This window comes from Microcaecilia unicolor, chromosome 8 (genome assembly GCF_901765095.1).
Source record: "Microcaecilia unicolor chromosome 8, aMicUni1.1, whole genome shotgun sequence".
NCBI classification, from domain to species: Eukaryota; Metazoa; Chordata; class Amphibia; order Gymnophiona; family Siphonopidae; genus Microcaecilia; species Microcaecilia unicolor.
This window is the reverse complement of record NC_044038.1, coordinates 173,048,750-173,065,907: the sequence shown is the minus strand read 5'-3', so window position 1 is coordinate 173,065,907 and position 17,158 is coordinate 173,048,750. Positions and strand designations below refer to the sequence as shown.

At 43.2% G+C, this 17,158-nt stretch overlaps 1 protein-coding gene across 1 annotated transcript in view; it reads left to right on the top strand.

Moving 5' to 3' along the window:
• The window catches only part of PDLIM4 (PDZ and LIM domain 4), a 122,295-nt gene that overhangs the window by 88,761 nt on the left and 16,376 nt on the right, over positions 1 to 17,158 (top strand). The window contains exons 4-5 of the mRNA XM_030211541.1: positions 11,571 to 11,752; positions 15,105 to 15,262. Coding sequence (XP_030067401.1) covers positions 11,571 to 11,752; positions 15,105 to 15,262 — 340 coding nt within the window. The remainder of the gene's footprint in view (positions 1 to 11,570; positions 11,753 to 15,104; positions 15,263 to 17,158) is intronic.

Here is a 17,158-nt window from a genome sequence, read left to right as displayed (position 1 = left end):
CTAGGGCTATCTTCACCCTACATGTAAAAAAAATTTTTTTTTAAATAAAAACTAGCATATCTGAAATTGTACTGTGCATTTATGTTAACAAAATACTAAGCAGACAAAGATCAGTTAGAACAGAGAAAGATACCACAAGTCATGGAGGTAGTATTAGGCAAAAGAAGTCAATTTGCTCAAAAGCATCATAAAAAGAAAAATGAAGTTTAGCCTGAAGACCAAGCAGTAATATTTGCGCGGTGTCAAAGGGGGGGAGGGGAGAGGAAGAGGGAGCCCAGGCTTCTAAAGCGAGATTCTACTCATGAGGTTGACTTGGGCTGGGAACACTGGGGAACAGTATCCAGAGTACCTGAAATGTTGGATTCACACTCCTCATACAACAGTGCCACCTGTAGTGTGACTGAAAGCATGAACATAACATAAGCGTTGCCATACTGGGACAGACCAAAGGTCCATCAAGCCCAGCATCCTGTTTCCAACAGTGGCCAATCCAGGTCACATAAACCTGACAAGATCCCAAAAAAGTAAAAAAAACATTTTATACTGCTTATCCCAGAAATAGTGGATTTTCCCCAAGTCCATTTAATAATGGTCTATGGACTTTTTCTTTAGGAATCTGTCCAAACCTTTTATAAACTCCGTTAAGCTAACTGCCTTTACCACATTCTCCGGCAACGAATTCCAGAGTCCAACTACACGTTGAGTGAAGAAAAATTTCTCCAGATTTGTTTTAATTTACTACATTGTAGCTTCATCGCATGCCCCCTAGTCCTACTATTTTTGGAAAGCGTAAACAGACGCTTCACATCTACCCGTTCCACTCCACTCGTTATTTTATAGACCTCAGCTGCCTTTTCTCCAAGCTGAAGAGTCCTAGCCGCTTTAGCCTTTTCTCATAGGGAAGTCGTCCCATCCCCTTTATCATTTTCGTCGCCCTTGTGTGGGGATTTACACCTGCTACCTAGATAGTCTAGGGTTCAGAAAGGTCCTCATTTTGTGGAGAACTTCACTGGCGGGATTAGGGGAGGTCACCCCTTAATCCCCCAGTGGTTATTGTCCCCCATGAATGCAAAACTGGCAAAGGATATTAGACTGTTTGACAGCTTTTTAGAAACATAAACATTTATTGTTCTTCAGGTAGCACAAATGTTTCTCACATTAGAACATAAACATTTATTGTACCTAAGCTAACATAAATGTTTATGTTCCACCACAATTCAAAACATAAACATTTATGTGCCTGTTTGTTATTGTAGACATTTATGGTTCTAACATGGATGCTTCTGTCACTTGTCACTGGCATATAAAAGTCCAATTCTGCATCAAGAGATCCTGTTCTAAAATACTAGTGTAATTTGACATATCCCAACCTGGAAGTCTGAATTCCAATTAGTATGTCCTTTCTGACATGCTGTTCATTGATAGCAATAATAATTATTTGGTTTTCACGTGATGCTTCACCTCAAACACTTTACAGTAATGTACACTTTTATATAAATCAATGAAAAGTGAATCAGTAGTAACAATGTGGTACAAAGCAATGTTCCACTTGAGTAAACAACCTGGAAACAAACCCACAAAAATAAGCAACATAGTTAAAACAGCAGGCTGAGACCCAAAGGACACCAAGATCGCCTTTCCCAGGTCATTTATCAGTTGCAGCCTGTCAGAGTTCAAACCGGATTTAAATCCTGCAGAGCTTCCAGCATCATCACTACCATTAATGGAAAACAGTAACTGTATCCCTACATTTGCAAAAAAAAAAGCATTGCAACCAGCTATGCACATCAGTCACTTCTCAAGGGCTATTTCCTGGAATATAAGAGGCTTTGCTTCATACAGCGATAGGGTTAAGTGCTTTAACAAATGTCAGTTATACATTTTGCAGTAAAATGATGATTTCTTCAGCTGTACATCAAGACATCATCATAGATTTTTAGTTTATTACGTTATAATGATGATCTCAGGATAGGTTAATGTCTTGCTAGCAGATAACCACCTCAGAAAACATGCTTAAGTTAGCCATGATTATTATTATTATGATTATTAAACTGGGTTTTTGGGTAGAATCATGGGGAAAGTTTCTTTGAAACTTGAGTTTAGTGAATATGGCACACTTTGAAAGGGTAATAGATGTCTGTAACATCATCTTTAATGCAAGTAGCACTGTATAGCTGTAAAAGCTGGCGTTTTTTTGATCTCTTTAGCAGTAAAGCAACGGAATAAAATATTTCCTTCTGATAACAATATGCAGGGTGAGACTTAGTAAAGATATAGGCACAGGTGCAGATGTTAAAGACCCAAATGATAAACTCAGATCACCCTGTTTGATGATAACTATACAAAAGATTCTCAGGTCAGCTTGAGCGATATTTGGTTTTGTCCAATGGAAATGATCCACTGCTCAAAGGTTTTGGCAAAAGATACATATTCTTATAATGCAAAAGTGAATACAAATTCTTACTAGGCTTGTGGAACACATTTACAGAAGACAGTAGATTGTATCACTTTCCAAATTTTTCATAGGTGCGTGAGATACTTTTGCTAAGTGAGTCACAGCAACCTAGGTTGACATCCTCATTGTATGTGTGGTGCTAAAATATAATTGTTCACCCATGAAAGAAGAAGCAATTTGAAAATAATTTTGTCAGAAATTGAGGTCCTAACACAGCTTTCTGATTGCACAGTGCTAAATGATCGTCTTTTTAAATTATATTTGGAAAATAAAGAGCATCTCATTGACAGGATCAGAGCTGATGAAAGACCCTTGACATAGGAGCCAGCTCTGTGGGTGCTTCAGCACCGCCAATATTGCGCAAACTCCTTGACTGTGACCAGGGAGGGGCAATTTCTATTGGATTTAGCACCACCAATCATTTTGAAAAGTTGGTTCCTATGACCCTTGATAAGGAATTGTCAGTGTGTCACTGCATCCCAAAGACAGAATGATAACAGTTATGTGTCACCTGGAAGAAAGGTCTTTTGTTTTCTGAAATTATTTTTTAAAACTTTCAATTTAGTACTTTTGGCATAGCTGCCGAGGGGGGGGGGGGCATGGGGGCAAAATTCCCCAGGCCCAGGCCTCTAGGGGGAGCCCGGCACAGGGGTCTCTCTCTTTCCTTCCTGCTCCTGATGGGACCCAGGTGATTGCGTCCCGACAGGAGCAGGAGAGCGAAAACTCCGGCGCCGGGCCCCCTTTGCATTGTCTGCCTAGTAGCTGCTGGGCTCTCAGGTCACCCATGCTCAGTTTTGAGACTGAGCATGTGCAACCTGAGGAAAGCAGTCACAGGGGCAGGCAACGCTGGGCAAAGGAAGGAGCCGCGCTGCCTGCAGCTTGCGGGGCCAGCCAAGGTACTTCGGGTGGGCGGCGGCGATGATGATTTGGGGGGTGGGGCAGTGACGGTGATGACGATTCTGCCCTGGGCCTGGCTCAGTCTCTCGGCGGCCCTGCTTTTTGGATTGGAGCTGTTGAGGGCAAGACGTGATTTTATAAAGACTGTTCTAGAATTAAATGGAATGCAATGTAGTTCCCTGTATGCCTCCCAAAATAAACCCCCTGCTTACTAAAGCTTAGCTCGAGTTATCTGCAGCAGGGCCCATTTTATAGTGCGTCGAAATTCTAATGCGCACAGGCAAAAAGTGGTGTGATCATAGGTGGGGAAATTGGTGTTTTGTGGATGTTCCAAAATTTACATGCGTAGTTATAGAATATGGTCCAGTGCGCCTAAATCTAGGTGTCGGGATTTATGCCACATTTTCATTGGTGTAAATGGAGGCACATAGTTTTAGGCACTGAGATATCAACGAAGCATATTCTATATACCGCGCCTAAATCTAGGCACCGCTTATAGAATACGCTTAGTTAGCACTGATTTGTGTACTAATTTTTTTATGCTCCATATATAGAATATCCCCCACTATGCTTAATATAGTATCTAAAAGGAATGGCATGTGGGCTTTACTGAGTGCATTATTAAACACTTCACAGTTTTAACAGGGTCATTTGTGCTTTAAAAAACTAACCTGAAGCCATTTCGATAACTTGCCCAGAAGAGTGAACTTTAATCTTTAATTATAAAGTTGTTAGAATGTTTAGGATTTTTCTTTTCCTTGTTTTCTTAAGTTTTGTGGTATAATCTTCCTTGTTATTGCTTGATTTTCTTTTGTAATTGAGATGGAGCAGTTCTGTAATGAGGAATCTTTTTCTGTTACTCAAGAGTTGTCTTGATTGTATTTTGAAAATGTATAAATATAAAATTTAAAAAAATATGTTTAGGATTGTTCTAGATTTGGACAGCAGTGCAAGAGCTCAGCTGTGACAGGTGGGGAACCTGCACTTAGTTCTTGGACTCAACAGTTGTGACTAAAAATTGAACAGAAACAAAGAGGAAAAATACCTTTAAAATGCATTTCTGAGATGTTTTTTTTCCTGCTATTTCTAGTTGAAAGACTGAATGAGTGGCATTCACTATGGGGCCCTTTTACTAAAGGTTTGGCATGCAGCAGTAGGCTGTCCGTGCGCCAATCCGTAACTATTGCCAGTCTACCACAGCAGCCCGGCAGTAATTCTGTCCCCATCACATGCCACTTCCGATGCTATGGAAATGTATTTTCACATTTTTACCACCAGGGCTACCCAGCAGTAATCGGGCAGTGCCGCGCACTGACCAGTTACCACATTGGTTGCAGGTTGTGCCTCCCTCTTTTTGGTACTGGCAAAATAGGCTACATGCCTTAATATTATGGGAGGTGCGGGCTGCCCATGTGACCCCAAGAAGACAAAAAGCTTTTTTGTCTGTTTGGATGTTATTTACAAGCTGTCTCACACAGGGCAGCAAGTGCAGTACTGAATAGATTCCAGAGTATATCATGATTTGGTTCCTGCTTAGCAATAGGCTGGGTTGGGGGGGAGGATGGGGTTGGGGGGAGGCTTGGGATTCTTGGGTATGCTCATCTTACCACAATGGCTTAGAGTCATAAGAGTCCAGACAAAGGGCCATCATAGTTGTACATGGTTCAGGGAATGAACGGCTGTGGGTGTTTTGGAGAGGGTGTGAAAACCAGGATCATAAGTTTTTCCCTTTGTTTCATGCTTTAGAGAACATTGTTCACTGTTATGCTATATTGTCTATTTTTCATTCTCACGTACATGACTATTACACTTGCCTTGTACTGCTGCTCAGCAGTTTGCTGTCTACTCCTTTTGATCCTAAATAAAAACCGTTAAAACTTAAGAAACTAGTGGTATGTGCCCGCTTAGTTAGCTTAGATGTTTGCACCCAGTTCTCTTTCAGGCATCAGAATCCTTTCAAATAGATCTGGGAGACTGTGAAAGGTCTGATATGCATCATCTGCTTTTCATTACTTAGCAGAATCAGTTCCCGGGGCTTCTCATAATCTGCAAAGGGTGTTGGCATCAGCTTGCATTTAATTTAATCAAGCAGACAGACCTGGTGTTATGGCATTAAGACAGAAGGGGGAGGAGCCTTTTTCAAAACAAAGCCCTCTTGGTCTGCTGTTCAGGAGAGGGCTGGAACCAAAAGCTGATGAGGTCCACAGACTGCAGTTCTGTCTTGTTTCCTTTACGCCAGGGGCCAGGGGCATGAGACATAGTTGCTTTTCTGCAGGGTTTGTTTTGGGGGTTTTTTTGCATGCTAAATTTGTTCATTATCTTCAGACCTAGGTGCTTTCTAAAGTGCAAGTTATTGGCAGACCATTGAGTTTTCAACAGGGTCACAAAAACGTCAGCGATTGCCTTTTACAGAGCTCCTAGGCAGGTCTCTGTAAACTTCTATTACTTTCAGAAGTGTTTAGGCTTCAAAGGGGGCCTTGCACCTCAGGCTTAACCACATAGCAACAATCCAGTATTTGAGTTTCATATGCTTAAAACAAATAAACATTTCCTCTGGTAAAGACTTTGCTGTTGGCACACCCTCCAAAATGAGCAGGGAAAATGTTCTGCTCACTCATGGACTGATGATCAGACGCTAACGCAGGCGCTAGAGGCTGTTAGCGTCATACTAGCGCCTGCGTTTGCTACCACTCCATGATCAGAGCCTTTATATGGTGTGAAGCCCTGCCCAGCGCATCCCGGGATACGCTGGGCAGGGCTGGGCACTGCCGTTTTGCAGGTGGCCACCTCCCTCCTCCACCTGCAGGTAGGGAGGTGGGGAAGGGTCACTGCGGCTTTTTCCCTCCATGCAACATTTTCAGCCGTTCTCATGAGGTTAATATTGCTACAAATTAATTTTTACAGGTGTCATTATTTTTGAGATTAAGGGGTCCTTTTACTAAGGCGTGCTGAAAAATGGCCTGAGCTGGCATAGGCACATGTATTGGACGCGCGCAGGTCCATTTTTCAGTATGCCTGCAAAAAAGGCCTTTAAAATGGAAGTGCGGTAGAATAAAAATTGGCGCACGTCCATTTTGGGCCTGAGACCTTACCGCCACCCATTGACTTAGCAGTAAGGTCTCGCGTGTTAACCAGGTGGTAATTGTCTCTGCACATACACTGCTGATTACTGCCCTTTAGCGCCATGCGGTAGAAAATAAAAAATATTTTCTGCCGCACGTATCGGACGTGCATAAAAAATTAGAATTACCACCTAAGGCACACGGTAGCCGGGCGGTAGTTCTAATTTGACGTGCATTGTACGAGCGTAGGTACTTATATGCCTTAGTAAAAGGGCCCATGAGTATTAGTCCTCCATTCCTCCTGGTTGTGGGTTGTTTTCAGACATTTAACCTGCATGGTTTCCATAGCTAAAACATATGGGGCTACAGTCAATAGATGGCAGTCAAAGTCAGGTGCCGGCAACTAAGGGGCACTCTTCGAGGAGCGTCCTTAATGGAATACTAGCTTAGCACACATTTTCTCCCGGATTCTATATAGTGCGACTTACATTGCGTATGCAAATCTGGTTGTATTCTGGATTTGCACTTGCAACTTAATTATTTAACAAACAAATCAGCGCCAATCACTGCCACTTAACAAGCAATTATTGGCATTAATTAGAATTTATGCGCACAACAGTAATGCGTGTAAATTCTAAGGCGCATAGTTGAAAAAGTGGGGTGGAATAGGCAGGCCATGGGTGTTTCTAAAAACTATGCGCGCTGTTATAGAATACACCCGGTCTGCGCCTAATTTAAGCGTAGACATTTAGACCAATAGCTACCTATGGCTAACTTTAGTTGCACGAACAGGCACTAGGGGGCCCTTTTACTAAGGTACTCTGAAAAATGGCCTGCGGTAGTGTAGTCATCTGTTTTGGGCGCACGCAGAATTATTTTTCAGCGTACCTGTAAAAATGGGTTTTTAAAATTTTGCCAAAAATGGACATGCGGCAAAATGAAATTTGCCCCGTGTCCATTTTGGGTCTGAGACCTTACCACCAGCCATTGACCTAGTGGTAAGGTCTCACGCAGTAACCGGCTAGTAATGGTCTACGCGCGTAAAATGTTGATTACCGCCCGCATGCCAGAAAATAAAAATATTTTCCGGGGTGCATATCAGACGTGCGTCAAAAATGAAACTACCGCAAGGGCCACATGGTAGCCATGTGGTAATTCAAAATTGAAGTGCGTTGGACGCACAGAGGCACCTACTCAGCTAAGTAAAAGGGCCCCTAGTTGTATTCTGTAAATCGTGCCTAATATTAGGCATATTTTTTTCAGTACTGATTTTTAAGGTGCCATATATAGAATGTAGCCCTTTGTGCCTAACTTCCAGCGTGAGCAGTCATGTCTGGCAAAGTCTGGTGTAACTGCTTGTGCCCAACTGGTGGCAGTTAGGCGTGCAAATGCAGGTATTCTATAGTATTGCACTTAAATTCTGGGATTGCCCCTGTCCTGCCCATGCCCCTCCCATGGCCACAGCATGGCTATGAAATTTAGACTTAAATATTATAGAATAAGACGTAGGGCAGATTCCCACGGAACTCCTAATTATTGCCAATTAAGCATTTGTTAACTCCAATAATTGATTGCTAGCACCTAATTGACTAATTAGCTTCCACACAGATCTGGGATCTGCACCCAAATTTGGGCAACCTATACAGAGTCCGGGGGATGTCTTCAAAATTTCCCCGTGGTACAAGCCCACTGGAGGAGCTTTTCTCAAGGAACAAAACAGCTACTAGATTTCTTAAATATCGACATAAATGTGAAAAAGGGTTCATTTTTCATTTACATTTAAATGATATTAATTCCACCTCCCTGATTGCTGGTGTTCTTTGCCAGAAAAGGATATAAGCCTTTTGAAGACACAGCTGGCTTCTGAATATAAGCTCGTGAATTGAAGCAGTGGGTTAAGAGCTAATGGGAAAGTAACCTTGTGTGAAAACTTAAAAGAGGTTGTTCTGGGCTGGTGGGGAAATGATTTTAGAAATGAATGTGGTTCCTAAAATGTCTATGACTGGAAAGAAGGCCTTAGAAAGTGAAAGAATGCAGGCTATGTTCGTTAAGACAAAACCCTTCATAGTGACTGGCTTATTGCCCAGCCTCAGCTGATCCCCTGTAAAATCATAAAACCTAGGAACAGTTTTAAATTGTACAGAATAATTTCCCAAATGGTAACTGGAAAAAATATAAATAACACCTATAATTCCTGTGTTTCAAGGTGTGAAAAGATCCCCAGTATTGTAAGTATCTCAGAAAAGATATAATGGAATTAGAAAAGGTTCAAAGAAGAGCGACCAAAATGATAAAGGAGATGAAACTCCTCTCATATGAGGAAAGGCTAAAGAGGTTAGGGCTCTTCACCTTGGAAAAGAGACAGATGAGGGGAGATATGATTGAGGTCTACAAAATCCTGAGTGGTGTAGAATGAGTAGAAGTAAATCGATTTTTTACGCATTCCAAAAGTACAAAGACTAGGGAACACTACATGGAAATACTTGGAAATACTTTTTAAAAAATTGGAGGAAACATTTTTTCAATCAACGAATAGTTAAGCTCTGGAACTCTTTGCTGGAGGATGTGGTAACAGCAGTTAGCATATCTGGGTTTAAATAAGATTTGGACAAATTCCTGGAGGAAAAGTCCATAATCTGCTATTGAGACAGACATGGGAAGCGACAGCTTGCCCTGGGATTGGTAGCATGGAATGTTGATACTCTTTGGGGTTCTACATGGAATCTTGCTATTCTTAGGGATTCTGGAATCTTGTTACTCTTTGGGGTTCTGGAATGTTGCTGCTAATTGGGTTTCTGCATGGAATCTTCTCACTGTTTAGGCACCTAACCACTATACCTCTATTCAGGAAATCTGGACTGCCCCAACTTGTAAGCTCCTTTGAGCAGGGACTGTCCTTCTTTGTTAAACTGTACAGCGCTGCGTAACCCTAGTAGCGCTCTAGAAATGTTAAGTAGTAGTAGTAGTAGTAGTAGTAGGATTCCAGAATCTTGCTATTCTTTGGGGTTCTGCATGGAATGTTGCCACAATTTGGGTTTCTGCCAGGTACTTGTGACCTGGCTTGGCCACTGTTTGGAAAACAGGATATTGGGCTAGATGGACCATTGGTCTGACCCAGTATGGCTACTCTCATGTTATGTTCTTATTTAACAATATTTGGAGCAGTGGGCAGCTGGAACTGCGATGACCAGTGCTACACAGAATTTCGCCACTCATGTGGGTTTCCTGGCTGCTGCTGCTGTTCCTACGGGCTGGTGTTAGCTCCTCCCTTAGAGGTGCGGGTATGCCCTGGCTTGGTCTTATGGGTCCCATGGTGGGACGGTCCTCCCTGATATCACTGCCTGAGGCTCTTCAAGGTCTCCCATGTCCTGACTACTTTGCCTTCAGAATAGGTCACCTAGTTAGTTCCTGAGTGTATGTCCTCCAGCCCTGCCTCATCTCTAGCTCTGGCATTTAAGATAAGTGCTACATAAAAGAATTAAAGGATTTATTTTTGATTCACTGTCTTCTCCCCTTGAATTTTAAATGGCGTTTGAAGATTCACAATGAGTATTTCACTATGAATCATCCATGCACATTTTGCAGCACATTAAAAAATATACAAGTTTTTTAAGACAGATGATAGAGAAAACAATACTGAGCATTCTTGGGGCCCTTTTACAAAACTGCAGTAGAAAGTGGCCTTAATGTGCCCTTAGGCAGGTCTTTCCCCAAGGTAAGGGCATTTTTAACGCATCAGTAAAACGGTCGATTTTCAAATTTTCATATTAATGGCCATGTGCTAATATTGCTATTAGTACACGGCTATTACAAAAGATTAGCATATGACCCCTTGCCGCCACCTATTTTGTAGGTGGTAAGGGCTCAAGCGCTAATCACATGCTAATCAGTTAGCGTGCAGCAATGTAGCTGTGCTAACTGATTACTGCAGAAATGCCCACTCTCCAACCCCAGACATACCTCCTCTGCAGTAAAAATAAAAGCATTCTCACGCTAACTGGGAACTTACTGCAGCACATCTGTTCAGCAAATCACATATATTTCCTGATGTGTGGTTCCCAGAAGACTCGTGGGCACTTTTACTAAGCCGCATAAGCACCTACGTGTACCCAACGCGTGCCAATTCGGAGTTACTGCCCGGCTACCGTGTGGCCCGTGCGGTAATTTCATTTTTTACGCATGTCCGCATGGCGAAAATTGGGCGGTAACTCTGACTTGATGCGCGTAGGTGATTACCACACGGGTAACGCGAGAGATCTTACTACTAAGTTAATGACTGGCAGTAAGGACTCAGATCCAAAATGGACGTGCCACAATTTTTATTTTGCCACACGTCCATTTTCAGCAAAAATTTTAAAAAGGCCTTTTTTTTACAGGCGTGATGGAAAATGGATCTGCGCGGGTCCAAAACCCGCGCCTACACTACCGCAGGCCATTCTTCAGCGCACCTTAGTAAAAGGACCCCTCAGTGCATTTGGGTGAACAGAGTGCTAAATGCCTTCTAATATTTTTTGCCTTTAAAAAAAAAAACCTCACATATTAGGGGCTGTAATGCAAAGACTTATTGGATGATTGGATGTTCCATTTTGTATCCTCAGAAAGCATAAAACTGCTGCTTTTCAGAAAGCCTCGGTTAGTTAATCCGATTGCCTCACCCTACATTTTGCCCACATAAAGCGCCCTTTGCAAAAAAAAAAAAAAAGATTTAAGGACTTTTCAACTGAAATGAAGGAGTTTTAACAAGTTAACGATTATTTCACAAACTGCACTGTTTTAATATGAACATTTTCAACTAATTCACATCCAAAAATGTACAATTAAGGTGCAAGAGGCCAGCCCTGGTGACTCAGCACTTTGAAACCACTAATCCTGTCTGGCCTGTGCTGCACCACTTATGAAAAGAGGTTATTCTTGGTCTGCTGGAACAATTGTACAAGGACACATCAAGCAGCATAAATAAGAACAGATTCTTATCTGTGTTGTTTCACAGCTACAGAAGCTGAATTTTTGCTGTTAGTTGGGTCAGCAGCACTATTTCCTCCTGAACATTTTCTAATGCACAACCATGTAGGATTGGCAATGTCACATGATTTCAGTTCTGTTTCATGGCAGACATCCACCTTGTTTAATCACATGCTATTTTTTTCCTTCTGCAGGATAATATATGTCTTGGAAGCACTCACAACAGAAAGTCGGCACCCGTGTCTCCTGCAAGCCCAAATGGCAGCAAACCGGTTCTCAACATGCAGTATAATAATCCTTCTAAACTTTACTCAAACAATATGGAAGCCAATTTGCCAGCACACATGAGTGGACTGCAGATTGCTTCTCCCCAAAGGTACATAAGAGGGCAGATTTGATACCTATTTTATAGTTTCTAATAGTCTCTCTAGGTAACCAATGTGTTTTGACTTTATGAAAGGAAAACACTGGGGCCTAATATTCAAAATGATTTAAATGACCAGGAAAGGCTCCTGTCCAGGGCTATCCAAGCATTTTCAGTGGTGCTTAAACAGATGGTGCCTCCAAAAATTCCTGGTTGTTAGCACCCAAGCTGAAACTGGCTATTTTGACACATCTGGGGGGCAGAGTCGACACAACCTGTTAAGATAACCACATAAATAGGACACATATCTTTATGTGATTCTTCATAGCCAATTAATTGCCAAATATCACACTTAACCAGCTCCCTATACCTGGAAATTCAGTAATGGAGCTCAGACATGGCTATTGAATTTGTGAACTTATGTTGTGGCGATTTCAGCAGGCTATATATATCTTTTGACAAGGTTACCTCGGTGGAGTTGGGTTATCTTCTCAATTATCCTATAAGTTAAAGGAGAAAATAAATAAATAATTCATCCATGCGTTATGGGCACATGTCAAATCTGAAAAGACCTGGCGATAGGCTCATTTGAGTGGGCGCTACATGTGCGTACAGCCTACCGCAGCTTAGTAAAAGTGCCCCTGAGTGCTAATCCATTACCAACATGTGGGTGCCAAGATTCCATCGTAGAATTCTTGTGTAAGTTATCACCTACGCATCTAGATTTGGACACACCCACTTATGTCATGTTAACAGTAGGAGTAAGTACGCGCACCTCAATGCAACACCTTAGTGCGTAATTTACAGTATTATGTAAGAGTTACATGTATAAATGTTGGTCTCACCCATGTTCCTCCCCTGTGAGTACACCCTTGCACTTACACACTAAGCAAGTTTAGCATGTGATTTACAGGACAGCACTGAGTGTGCACTTCTATAATTTAAGCACACGGGGCCAGATTCTATACAAGACACCTAAAATATCCGTACAGTAAATATTTCTGCCTAAGCATATTCTATAAGCGGCACCTAGATTTAGGCGTGGTATATAGAATATGATTAGTTGATATCCCGGCGCCTAAAACTACCCACCTCCATTTACACCAGTGAAAATGTGGCGTAAATCCCTGCGTGTAGATTTACATTTACGGGGCCATTTTCTAGAACTACGTGTGCAAATTTTGGAATGCCCATTTCCCTGCCCATAGCCATGCCCCTTTTGAGCTGCGTGAATTAGGATTTAGGCGCAGTGCATTACAAAGTACGCTTAGCAAGTTGTGCGTGTAAATTCTAATTACTGCCAATTAGTGTTTATTATTGCTTAAGTGCTCTTATCAATGCTGATTAGCTTGTTAAGCCAATTAAGTTACATGCACTGTTATAGAATACGCCTGGATTTTGACACAGATCCCTAGGTGCACTATATAGAATGTGGGGGACAACGACACTTAAACTTATGCACCAAAAGTATAGGAGGGGGATGGTGCTTACAGAGAAGGAAAAGATTTTCTCTAGTCTCCCTCAACCCCTTTGAGCCACTTTATGCTTTGGATATGACCCAACTTTTTCAAGGATTTATACCCTCCTGGCTTGATTGGCGCACTGAAAAATGGCCTGCGGTAGGGTAGGATAGGTGCGGGTTTTGGGTGTGCACAGAATCATTTTTCAGCGTACATGTAAAAAATGCCCTTCTTTTTTTGCCGAAAATGGATGTGCGGCAATATCAAAATTGCCGCGCGTCCATTTTTGGTCTGAGACCTTACCACCAGCCATAGATCTAGCGATAAAGAATTTGGGCAGCAATGACCTACGCACATCAGATGCCACTTGGCGCGCGTCTGCTATGTGTGCCAGAAAATAAAAAATATTTTTCAGACGTGCGTAGCGGATGCGTGCCAAAATGAAAAATTACCACAAGGGCCATGCGGTAACCGGGCGGTAACTCCAATTTGGCGCATGTTGGGCACGCATAGGCGCCTACGCAGCTTAGTAAAAGGGGCCCAAATTATACAGGAGGCATATTTTGAAGGAACCTCTCCACAGCAATAAGAATTTTGCGGCAAATGAGAGGAAGCCCATTCAGTTCCTATGGATTTGCTCTCATTTGCCGCAAGGGAATCGCTAGCGTGGCTTTGTAAAAGAAGCCCTTTATTAGCTTTTCTTCTTCTTAGGAAGAAATGCCACAATCCTGCTTATTTTCGAAGGAGAAGGCTGGCCATCTTCCGACACAAATCGGGAGATGGCAGGCCTTCTCCTAAAGCCGGCCAAATCGGTATAATCGAAAGCCGATTTTGGCCTGCTTCAACTGTTTTCCGTCGCAGGGCCAGCCAAAGTTCAAGGGGCGTGTCGGCAGTGTACTGCAGGCGGGACGGGGGCGTGGTTAAGAGATGGCCGGCCTCGGCCGATAATGGAAAAAAGAAGGCCGGCTCTGACGAGCATTTGGCCGATTTTACTTGGTCCCTTTTTGTTCACGACCAAGCCTTGAAAAGGTGCCTGAACTGACCAGATGACCACTGGAGCAAATCAGGGATCACCTCCCCTTACTCCCCCAGTGGTCACCAACCCCCTCCCACCCAAAAAATAAAAATAAAACACATTTCTTTGCCAGCATCTATGCCAGCCTCAAATGTCATACCCAGCTCCATCACAGCACTATACAGGTCCCTGGAGCAGTTTTTAGTGGGTACTGCAGTGCACTTCAGGCAGGCGGACCCAGGCCCATCCCCCCCTACCTGTTACACTTGTGGTGGTAAATGGGAGCCCTCCAACCCCCCCCAAACCCACTGTACCCATATGTAGGTGCCCCCCTTCATCCCTAAGGGCTATGGTAGTGGTGTACAGTTGTGGGGAGTGGGTTTTGGGGGGGGGGGGTTGGGGGGCTCTGCACACAAGGTAAGGGAGCTATGCAGCTGGGAGCAATTTTTGAAGTCCACTGCAGTGCTCCCTAGGGTGCCCGGTTGGTGTCCTGGCATGTGAGGGAGACCAGTGCACTACAAATGCTGGCTCCTCCCACGACCAAATGCCTTGGATTTGGCCGGGTTTGAGATGGCCGCCATTAGTTTCCATTATCGGTGAAAACCAATGTCGGCCATCTCTAAGGCCAGCCCAAATGTTGAGATTTGGCTGGCCCCGACCATATTATCAAAACAAAAGATGGCCAGCCATCTTGTTTCAATAATACGGTCAAGATGCCGCTCTACGGGGCCGGCCTTAAAGATGGCCATCCTTATAGATGGGCATCCCCGTTCGATTATGCCCCTCAATGTTATTTTGTCTGACATGTTGGTTTTGGCTGAAATTAAGATCGTATTTTTTTTCATCCATTAACTTGAATGAAACTTGGTGCATTTTTTGCTTTAACTAGTGCCGATTCCCTGCGATCCCTCCCAAGAAGCAAAAACGGAATCGATACGCAGTCAGATGTGTATAGGATGCTTCAGGATTACAGTGAACCCATGTCACAGCCCAAACAGTCAGGATCCTTCAAATATCTGCAAGACATGTTAGAAGCTGGAGAGAATGGTAAGGATTATTATAGCATTGCCTATGAAAACAGCAAAAAGCTTAGGCCTAAGGTCCTGCTCCCCACCTCATCCTTGTCTAATTAAGGTAGAACTTATCAGTGCCCTTCTATACCTTACTTTAAGGGTATCTTGGCATCATTTTGACAATAGTAAGCAAAAGTCCAAGAAACCATAATTTATTTATTTGTATTTTGCTCACACCTTTTTCAGTAGTAGCCCAAGGTGACTTACATTCAGGTATACTAGGAATTTCCCTGTCCCTGGAGGGCTTAGAATCTAATTTTGTACCAGAGGCAATGGTGGGGTTAAGGTAGTTGCCCAAAATCATAAGAAGTAGCAGAGGGAATTGAACTGAGTACCCCTGGGTGTCAAGCCCAGTGCTCAAACCAGCAGGATACTCCTCCACATAATTCCCCAAACACTGGCAAAACAAGATGATGACATCATAATAATAGTTCAGGCCAAACTCTAATGTCATCTACTACATGATAGTTTGGTCTTTTGTTCTGATACCTAGTGATTCAATTCTATGCTAGCTTTGAAAGCAGGAAACATTTTCACAGCTCTGAGCCAGTACCTAGACAAATGTATATTCAAGTACTGTCAGTATGACCAGGTCCAGTGAAAGGGTATTAAGTTCCCTAGATGTCCGATAATGCAGCAGAATAGGGTTGTCAGAAATTCAGGACTGGTCTAACGTCTTCCTCCTGGAACTGGTTAATTTGGCAGCTCTGAGCAGATTCTATTGGCATGATATCAGTGGATGCTGTTTTTCCATGCACTTAAATTAGTGTGAGTCTTTGTTGACCCACTTTCAGAAACTATTCTTGAATTCTTGCACATTCACAGTAATCTTCTAACCATGACCACTATGATTTATTACCTTCTAGCATGTTAGATTTCTTTTGTTGCAAACCTAGATACAACCATACATCTGCTATTGCCTGGCATTCTGTATTTCAGAGGACACATACTTTCAGCTGCACCACAAAGGGTGAACAGAGTTGGCAAGCAAAGGACAGTGGATTTCACTTTGAAACCTTTCACTTGTGCTTTTACCTGCCAAATTTGCCTCTGTCAGCTTCTACATTTTCAAAGGGAAGCTCTGTAAGAAGTGTTGGCCCAAGAACAGCTACCTAGTTCCTGTTTCTCTAGGCTTCTAGCTCAGTCAAAATTAAAAACCCTCATTCAATTACCCAGGTGTTTTCTTCTATTTTTAACCCCTACCCCTTCTGTGTAGCCCATTCTTCACAGAAAAAGTTCATAGCTGGGAGCCACAGAGCATTTCTCCCTCCAGAACCCTAGCCAATGCATCTAAATAGTGAATTACTTCAATTAAATTTTGTATTTGAGGTGAAAGTCAGAATGTGTTATTTGCAGCATGAGTAGGGTTACCATATGTCCGGATTTCCCTGGACATGTCCTCTTTTTGAGGGCGCCGTGGGGAGTCCGGGCAGGTTTGCAAGTTTCCTCGATTTGTCCGGGCTTCTCAGTTCGGGTTATCACATGACCTGCCCTGTCCTGAGTCTGACCTATCATGAGTATGCATGGGGCGCGGGCCGACGCCAGCAGGCAGGCTGCAGCGTCTGTGCCTGCAGCCTGCCAGAAATCAGCTGATCTAAAAGTCATTGGGGGGGTGGGGTGGGCGGTGGCGGCAGCAGCAGCAGTGAAGGCGTGCAGGCTTCCTCCGAGTCTCCCCCCTTCCTCCCCCCTTTCTCCCCCTCCTTCATCCATCCCCTCCGTATTTAAAAAGTTCTCTCTCTTCTTACCTTGTCGGGGTTACGGCGGCGGCAGGCCAGCATCAGCAGTGAAAAGCGCTGCGTGCATGCTTCAGCCCTTCTTCCCTTCTCTGTCTCTCAGCTCTGGTCCCGCCCTCATTTCCTGTTTCCGCAAG